Source organism: Dryobates pubescens, chromosome 30, assembly GCF_014839835.1.
Source record: "Dryobates pubescens isolate bDryPub1 chromosome 30, bDryPub1.pri, whole genome shotgun sequence".
NCBI classification, from domain to species: domain Eukaryota; kingdom Metazoa; phylum Chordata; class Aves; order Piciformes; family Picidae; genus Dryobates; species Dryobates pubescens.
In genome coordinates this window covers 7,519,613-7,529,240 of record NC_071641.1, presented here as the reverse complement: position 1 = coordinate 7,529,240, position 9,628 = coordinate 7,519,613, and the positions used below count along the sequence as shown (strand labels likewise).

Below are 9,628 nucleotides of genomic sequence, written 5' to 3'. Positions count from 1 at the left end.
TTTATAAATTATTTATATATCTGTGTATATATACACATACATACATATATATACACACACACATATATATATATACGTATGTATAAGAAAGCAGCTGCTGTGTGATTCAAAAAACCATGTAACATGGCAGTATAGTAAATAACATGAGGAAAACAAAACAGAACAGAAACAACCCCCAAATTTTTATATATATATATATATATATATAAAAAATGAAAACAAAACAAAAGCTCAAAACTAAAAGCACAAACCATAAGCCTTGGTCAACGAAGAAAACACCATTTAAAACCATCGATATCTCTTATCTGTACAGTCCAATGTACAAAACCCCGAAGTGGTCAAGGTACGGAAGTGTCAGGCATGACACCTCTTAAAAGTTTGTAATAGGCTGGAGTAACTTTTTTGTTTGTTTGTTTGTTGGGGTTTGTTTGGGGTTTTTTTTTTTCCCCCTTTCCACATGGACGAAACCACTCAATTAAAAGTTTGGAAAGCCGTGAGTCTAAACTACAGAAACACCTCTGCTGTCTAGTTAGAGTTTTGGCAACAGAACCGTGACACACACACACACACACACACACACACACATATATATATTATATTATATATATATATATATATGCATATAAAAAATAATTCCACGTTTTCTACTTGATGTCACATGAACATACAAGACGGTGAGGTATGTGAGGCTTCTCTCAGACCAAAAAAAAAAACCAAACAAAACAAACAACCCAAACCAAAAACAACAAGAGTCCAGATGCTGAAGCATAGTGTAGGACCAGCAGGTAGAAGTGTGGCACTCGGGGCTGGAGATCGACACCGGTTTGCTGCAGCGGGGCGTGTGCGGTGACGGCGCGTCGGTCCTTTCCCTCCGGCTACAGCGTGCTGCCGCGGAACAGCCTCTCGTTCCGCAGGCATCTTTTTCCTGTCGTAGAATTGGCATTGTTTGTTTAAAAAAAAAAAAAAAAAAAGAGAGAGAGAAAAAAAAAAAGAGAGAGAGAGAAAAAAAAAAAAAGGGGAAAAAAATAAAAGGGAAAAAAAAAAGAAAAAAGAAAAAATAAACACGGGGGAAATGATGTAGGAAATATAAACGAGAAGGGGGGGGGGAAAAAAAGAATGATATTTACCACCACATCACTGCACGACACAACACTTGTGCACATTTGCAATAGGTTTACCTGCCCCAGCAGCTATTCGAAAGGACAGGAACACAGGCTGCAGCAAGGCAGGGAAAAATAAAAGTTACACATTGGAAACAGACATTATTAATATATATATATATATATTTTAATTATTATTTTGTTGTTAGCATATTTTAAGGCAGTAGTTAAACACAACAGAAATTCCTCTACGACTGCAAACACAAGGATGCTTGAGTTGACCTCACTGTTTGAATTACCCTAACTAGCTACGCAGAAAGCACAAGAGAACCGCGGCGTCTCCGTGCGGATCTCTGCTCCCACTGGAATCTAAGGGGGGAAAAGAAGTCTGCCACTGATTTCTGTGGGAGGAGGATCGGGTCCCAGACACAGCTCCGTGTTACTAGAGCTGACTCCCCTGGAAGAGCCACGCTAAGAAAATCCAGGTCAGGCACACTGGGGCACAAAGGAAGGAGAAATCAAGTTTCTGAGCTGGAGCAGCCCCTCAGCTGCCAGCACACAGGATTTTATGTTTTACTGGAGACATCAGTAAACTTCTGTATTTAAGTCTGACTTGGATGGTTCTGGACTGAGTATCTTATGTGCATTCTTACTTAGAAAACCTATACTGTCTCACCAGAACTTTGACCCACACAGGACACACAGCACAGAGCTGTGAATTTGGATTTGCTTGTATACCTGCATAGACACATGCAATTAATTAGCTGTTATCTGTCACTGAGTTATCGTTCCAGAGCCTTTACACCGTTTCTGGGACTGATACATCACCACCATCATGCAGTTTACAAGTTTTTGCATGTTTTCAGCTGAGGTTTTATGTAGTTTTTGTATAGGCTTTCAGAGGTTCCTCCCTGCTCTTCGACCAGCCCTTTTCACACACAGCAAATACTCGTCTGTGCTGCATTTCTAACTTAGCTTCCCATGGGGTACCCTCGGCAGAGAAGACTGTTTGTGACGCTCACAACTTGCCCTTCACTGTAACCACTGGCACTGAGGTAACTCTGGATCCTTTTCCTCTGGTTTTGCTGAAGTGTGGAACTGCCAATCTGTTACTGCAGCAAGCAGCAGTGAGGCACCGGCTGAACTGCAGCGGCGTTTTGGAAGCAGTTTTGATCACCCCGTGAAAATACTTTTGTTTTACACAAACAGCCCTCAGTGCACAGAGACAGCTGCTGCTCCTCATCTGGTACTGCCCTCTCATCTGACTGCACACAAGTATCTGCTCCAGTGCACTGCCTGATTTCACTTGGATTCGACTTGCAAACATTTTTGAGGCTTTAAATTGAAAATGGCACAGCGAGATAGTCAAACTTAAACATGAAATTAACAGAAGCTAGCGCACACTTCTTCCTAATCACAAACAGATTTAGAACTAAAGGGTTTAGTTTGCAACTACCACCTTTCATTTAGAACTAAAATGTTTAATTACCTTGTGATCCCCCATGCAGACGTTTGGCCCAATGTGGTCATATATTACTATCTTCTCATCATTTTCTGACTGGTGGAAAAAACAAACACAAAGAGCACAACCAAACAGTCAGTTCAGGTGTTATCCAGATCGCCGAAACGGGGCAAGGATGTCTGTAAATAGTTCAAACCAGTTTCTGAATGAAGTGACATGGACACATCTTTGCTTGGCTTCTCCAGAGGAAGAGCGTGCAGAGTGAATTTTTATGTCCGTGCTGTTTGCAGGGCTTTGTGCAATTTGGCCACGTGAAATGACTCCTGAAACCGCTGCATCTACTCCTGGCTGCTGGGAGCTCAAGAGATGCTGGTGGGTAACACAGGACAGACGAACTGAATGACTCGGTTACAGTCACATTCCAGCCCTTGGCCAGTGAAATGCAGCCTGCACTTTTGGCCAGTCCTTTTCCAAGAACAACACACACATTGCATTGAATTCGGTGTGATCTAGGTTGTTCTTTCAATTGAATGCACTCCGTGTTGCCTTGCAACAGCATTTGATTTCATCACAGAGGTGGTTTTAAATGTTCAGAGAGATGAACCTCTTCTCACAGGCAGTAAAGTGACAGAACAAGAGGGAACGGCCTCAAGCTGTGACTGGGTAGGTTTAGACTGGACATTAGGAAACATTTTTTCACCGAAAGAGTGGTCAGGCATTGGAATGTGCTGCCCAGGGAGGTGGTTGAGTCACCAACCCTGGATGTATTTAAAGGTCATTTAAGTGTGGTGCTTGGGGATATGGTTTAGGGGTGAACCTTGTAGAGTAGGCTTATTGGTTGGACTTGGTGATCCTGAGAGCCTTTTCCAACCTGAACGTTTCTGTGATTCTGTGATTTCTATGAACGAGTCATTCACAGTTTAGGAGTATAGTCTTTAACCATTCCTGTATTTCTCAGTCTGAAAAAAAGGCATTTAGTGATTTTTTTAACAAAACCAGCAAATGAAAGCTGCTACTCCTCCAGTCTCCTTTGTGAGCTGCTCCCATTTCGCTCCACGTTGGACTTTATCCTTACAGGCTGACTCCTTCAGCATTAATGAACAGTACAGCGCGCCTACCTTTGCAGTAACTGTGATTCCGAGACTCTGTTTTGAGCCTCTGGCACACGCAAACACACTGCCCTGGGAGACACTTTCTTATTATGCTAAACAATTCCTGTGAGCTAATTAAAACCTGCGCTCCGCAGGCTGGAGCCTCTCGCCCCGTCGCAGGCAAGGCTTTAAACCGGTCGGGGCTGCTAATTTATTTTGTATGAAAGCCGTCAAGACTTTTTCTCATCTGCAATCAGTCAAGTTTGACTGGGCAATAACTTTTCTATAAACAGTAGCATTTAGGACCATAAAGTTAAAACTGAATTATCTTTAATGCAGTAAGGAAGCTTAAGGTCAGATTTACTTTATAGCACGGTTGTCTGCCAAAAATATAAAAACATAACCTTCTGCATTGTATGCATGAGCACTTTCCAATATTTCAAGATCATAATGCCACCAGCATCGGAAGTGGGGATACATTCATCAAAAGCGACTTGATAATTTACAAAGGCAGCATAAAATTGTGGATTTTCAACTGCATAATCTTTAGACAGATAAACAAATTACAGCGGTGCACAAGCAGAAACAATGTACACTTGGCTGAGCATTCATTACTTCATGCTATCAGGCATCAACACAACTCCCTAGCAGTGGGCAACCTTTGGTGTTTTAGGGCTCAGGAAGCATAAAATAACATGATGGTGAGGTAACCGACCATGGCATGATAGATGATGTTGCATGAAAGCTGTTTACAGCCCCATGTCTGTACAATCTGTAATGCCTACTGTGTGGCTGAGCGCACCGCACAGCGTGGCAATTTGTGCAGCCTGTCCTTTTCTTTGCTGAGGATTAAAAGGCAGATTTACCACCAGCTCTCTCTGAAAGAAAACGCAGATTCGCTAAGGCACCGAGAAGCAGTTCTTTTATTTGCCTACAGGACAAATGAACGCAGCAAAATAATTACCTGTGGAAGAATACTGGGGGGTTTTTGGTTACAGCCAAAAATTCTGTAAGAATTCATATCCATTTCTGTTTCCAGGATTTGTTGCAGCCTAATCAATTAATTAACACGGCCTTTTACTTTCTCCACAATTCCTTTGGAAGCTCTGAAGTGCAGGTCTCCTGCAATGCAATGAACGCTCACGGCAAGGCAAAAGCCCTTGCTCTACTGCGTAGAGCCACAAAAAACCTGCAAGGCTATTTTGCCCTTTCCCCTATCCCTTCTCCTCAGCTTTCCTCTCTACTGCCTATTTTCAGTGAGTTTTGCAGGCCAGCACTGCAGCGTGCTTTTGAGCTGGACGAGCTAACTGGTGCGGCCAGACCCACGCCAGTCCGGCCTCGGCTGCATCTCCAATCCCGCACGCCTGCTCCTGGAGGCGTCCCAGACTGCGTGCTCCTAATTTGCAGATGCAAAGATGCAGAGACAGAATTATATTAGAAAAGAAAAATATATAAGCTTGGAACAATCCAACTGGCTGGATTTCTGTTCAACAGAGACTTCAGGACTGGGCTAAGTGACCTCATAGTTACAAACGTCTTTAACGCTCTAACTTTGTTGTCCTTTGTTTAATTTCCACCCCCCCCATTATATCCGAGTTATACCCCGCTAGATAATCTGAAAGAATTCCTTTCCCTCTGTACTGTTTACACTCTTCAAGCCTTTGTGTACACTTCTATCTCCTTATTCATAGATTGGGGGGAAAAAAATAGGGAAAAAAATCTTCTCTCATTGGCCGCTCTTTCCATGGTTTTAATCCTTTGTTCTTCAGGAATTTCATGGGCGCCAAGTGCTATCGGTAATATTTTGGGTAAAGTCCCACGTTTTTCCTATGATATTTCTCTGTCAGAAGATGAAGTAACACTGATTGTGACATTACTGTCTTATGGTACAGCCTGTATGCCTTGGAGCACTTTTTTATGAAGTGCTGCAGTAGATGCACTGCCTACAGTTGTCACAGAATCACAGAACTGTCAGGGTTGGAAGGGACCTCAAGGATCTTCTAGCTCCGATCCCCCCCTGCCACGGGCAGGGACACCTCACATTAGAGCAGATTGCCCACAGCCACATCCAGCCTGGCTGCAAAAACCTCCAGAGATGAGGCTTCCACCACCTCCCTGGGCAACCTGTGCCAGTGTCTCACCACCCTCATGGGGAATAACTTACTAACATCCAATCTGAACCTACCCACTTCTATTTTTGCTCCATTCCCCCCAGTCTTATCACTACCTGACATCCTAAAAAGTCCCTCCTCAGCTTTCTTGTAGGCCCCCTTAAGATACTGGAAGGCTATAATAAGGCCTCCTCAGAGCCTTCTCTTCTCCAGACTGAACAACCCCAACTCCCTCAGCCTGTCCTCATAGGAGAGGAGCTCCAGCCCTCTGCTCATCCTCATGGCCCTTCTCTGGACACTTTCCAGCACCTCCAGATCCTTCCTGTAATAGGGGCTCCAGAACTGGATGCAGTACTCCAGGTGGGGTCTCACTAGAGTGGAGCTGCTGGCCCTCAACCTGCTGGCCACCCTTCTCCTGATGCAGCCCAGAATGCAATTTGCTTTCTGGGCTGCAAGTGCACACTGCCAGCTCATATTGAGCTTCTCATCCACCAGCACCCCCAAGTCCTTTTCTTCAGGGCTGCTCTCAAGCCAGTCCCTGCCCAACCTGTATCAATGCTTGGGTGAAACTTCAAGATATTGTGCAGACACTTCTTACAGGTTAGAACGTGTGAGGAAGTGCCTTGAACTGAAATCTGAATAGCTATGGAAAAAATGTTCTCAGCCATTCACAGTGAGTTCTGTGCTGCAAAGCAAACAGTCTAATCATGAGATAAATAACCCTGATGAGAAACAGAAAGCGATAAACTTCAGGAGAGCAAGTTTCAAGGGTTTCATTAAGTGAAACAGAAAAATAGAGCCAGGAAATTGCAGACTATGGATATATTTGCACAGATGACTTTCTGCAATTCACTCCCATTAAACTGCCTTAGTTCCTCAGGAAGACATAGACAGACATGTCACTCTGGACAGTTTGGGGGTTGGTCAGTCTGTTATGTATCAGGCAGTCTAGTCAGCATGATAACCTCAGAGTCACCGTGCTGGGATTCCTGCATTGTGCCCATGACCAGGCACTGGGCAGCAAAAGAGACCTGTCTTGGAGCAGAACAGCATGTGTGGGATCTCCTGAAATCACAGAGTGATGTCCTGCTGTGTTCTTGGTCCTTTTAGAACCGCTGACAGCCAGCGCCATGAACCAGCACCCCGGGGATTGCAGAGCCACACCTCACTGGCTGGCCTGGCATAGTGCTCCCGGGAAAAGGAGGTAACCAGAACAGGGCAGGGAGGAAAGAGAGCAAAGGGAAGAAAAAGACAACTGGAGAGCTCCTGAATTATATTTAGGTCATTTAGCCACGTTTACCTTACCTCTATACAGCAAAATCCCAAGAGGAAGTGTATGCTCTAAACCACTGCACAACCATACTTGCACAGCTCTAATGGAATGTCTGAATTGACATACTTAAGTGGTTTAGCCAAGTTAGGAGCCTACCTGCTGGAGACTCTGCCTTCAATCATGGGACAGCAAGAGGAGATCTGGCCCTTCTAGAATCTGAGATATGCTTAGGAAATCTGGTTCTCATCATCAGCAACAGAGGGAACCTAAATCTATGATATATAACTTGGGCACCTTGTTGCTATACAACAGCATTACTCAGCTGCCACCTCTAGCTACTTCGCTGGGCACCTGTGAAGAATCCTTAGCAAGGGCAGTGCTGTCACTTCTGTTGGCATGCAGGGGACTGGATTGGGGAAGTGATGGGAGGGTTTTTGTTACTTTCTTGAAGCAGGCAGTCTCCCAGTGCCGTGCATCCCAGCAGAGCACAGACAAGTACAGAATTGGCCCAGGAGAGATGGTAGGCAGCCAGCGCTGGCAGAGCTCAGACACCAAAGTTCATGCTTTGGTAACTGCCAACAGCCTAACAGGGACAAGTCCACATCCTGGGTGGGGAGTGCTGGAGGCACAGGAGTTTATTGTTGCCATGGTTTGGTGCCTCCAGCTTGGCGAGCGTTTGCCCAGGCACCTGAAAACTCAAGGGCGAGCAGGAGCGTATCGGCCCTACCTAACTTTGCTGAAGATAAAGAGTGTGGAGGAGCCATACAGGTGACTGCAGGTCCCTACTTACCTTCAGAATGAGCTCTTTAGCTGAGTGGGACATCAGGATCCTGTCACACCAAGCTGGACATCTTGTGTTCATGTACTGCTTTCCCTGGCTGGAGTCCTCGCTGTAGGGGTAACTGCAAACAAAGCACAGCCACAGCCATCAGCAACCCTCCGAAGCAGCCCAAAACCTCTGGCTCACCTGAGCACTCTGATGGAAAAAAAGAGCTGGCAAAAAGCAGCTCTTTCAAACCCCTCTCATGCTTACCTTTCTTTTCTCCTTCCCTTTACTTTCTCATGTGCTCTTCTCACCTCTACAACCCTACTCTAGGCCAACATGTTAAGACACGTACAGGTTCAAAACTCTCGCCTCCCACCTTGTGTTCTTGCACATGAGAGTGTTTAAAGACAGCAGAGAGCTATCTGGGTGGAAGTATGAAAATCACTTCAACAACAGCTCAGGCACAGGGTAGCCAGTTGGGTATGACTGTGGAAAATTAATAGGCAGATGATCAAAAAAGAAACCTAGGATTAAAGCAAGGAAACCTGGGTAAAAAAGGTTCACCCCATGGGCTTCCTTTTCAGGATTCTCTCAACTCAAGTAGAGCTATCCAGGGATACTTCAACAGAACACAAGGGTTCAGAGCACTGGGATCTCTGCAGCTGTGCACAAACCCCACCTGTACAGATTCTCTAAGGCTGACAGCAAGAAGACAAGTCAAGAAATCAGGCTTTTCAGAACCAAGGGATTCCTAATGTGGTTTAAGGAGAACGATGCTGACTGTGTAAGATTCTGTATGAAATTCTGTTAACAAAAAGTAAAGCATTTTGCAAAGGCATCTGGAATAGAAGCCAATTAAATGGTAGTTTGATGTGAGGTCATTATAAACGTGCTGTGGGATTTCCAGTGGATTCTAACTTGGTTTTAGAAGGCACAGAAAGTGTTTATTGTAACCTACAGAACAGTTAACTCAGCACGTGTGAGCCCACAGATGGAAACTCTCTAAAGCACCTGAAGTGGGCACCTCAGGTTCAGCTGTCATGAGGATGAGGCCAGAACTTTCCTAGGTTTAGCTACATGTTCTCAGCAGTTCACTGTGATAGAACTTTGAATCTCATGCTCTGAGGCCAACTGTTTGCCCAGATGGAATGGGGAAGCAACCAAAGAGGGAGAAATCCAGAGTGTGTGTGACAGACTCCATTTCTTGAACATTTGGCCTGAATAGACTGGAACTTGACTGTAATAAATGCCTGTAAATGAACTCTGTGAGGCTGGGGCATGTTCATAGAATCATAAAGGTTGGAAAAGACCTCAGAGATCACCAAGTCCAACCTATTACCTAATGCCTAACACCTCATGACAACTAAACCATGGCTTCCAGTGCCATGTCCAATCCTTTTTTGAACACTTCCAGGGACGGTCACTCCACCACCTCCCTGGGCAGCACATTCCAATGGCCAATTACTCTTTCTGTGAAGAACTTTCTCCTCACCTCCAGTCTAAACCTCCCCTGGTGCAGCTTGAGACTGTGTCCTCTTGTTCTGGTGCTGGTTGCCTGGGAGAAGAGACCAACCCCCACCTGCCTCCACATGTGTATGCCTCAGTGTGGTTAAAATGACTTTTGCATTTTATTCTGCTCAACACTGAAATCATAAAGGCAAGGATGGTGATAGCTCTAACAACAACTCTTCATCTCTTAAGCCCTGCACATGGTGCAACACCAGACATGTATAATCTCACATTTCAGCTGTAGGAATGATTTCCTACAGAGTCAAAGGCTGAGTTAGGTTTTTATCAACATGTGTAGACTTTAGTTCTTTTCCTT

General features: G+C 44.8%; 1 protein-coding gene across 2 annotated transcripts in view; it reads right to left on the bottom strand.

Annotated features, from left to right (window-relative positions):
• Positions 1–744: 744 nt before the first annotated feature.
• INPP5A (inositol polyphosphate-5-phosphatase A) overlaps positions 745–9,628 on the bottom strand; it is a 262,105-nt gene continuing 253,221 nt past the window's right edge. Inside the window, exons 13-16 of one of the 2 annotated variants that reach the window (XM_054174722.1) lie at positions 7,828–7,939; positions 2,590–2,658; positions 1,179–1,215; positions 745–925 (exon numbers count right to left, since the gene is read on the bottom strand). In XM_054174722.1, coding sequence (XP_054030697.1) covers positions 876–925; positions 1,179–1,215; positions 2,590–2,658; positions 7,828–7,939 — 268 coding nt within the window. In that variant the 3' untranslated portion in view covers positions 745–875. Of the gene's footprint in view, positions 926–1,127; positions 1,216–2,589; positions 2,659–7,827; positions 7,940–9,628 lie in introns of both variants that reach the window. The other variant, XM_054174723.1, reaches the window with a different exon arrangement.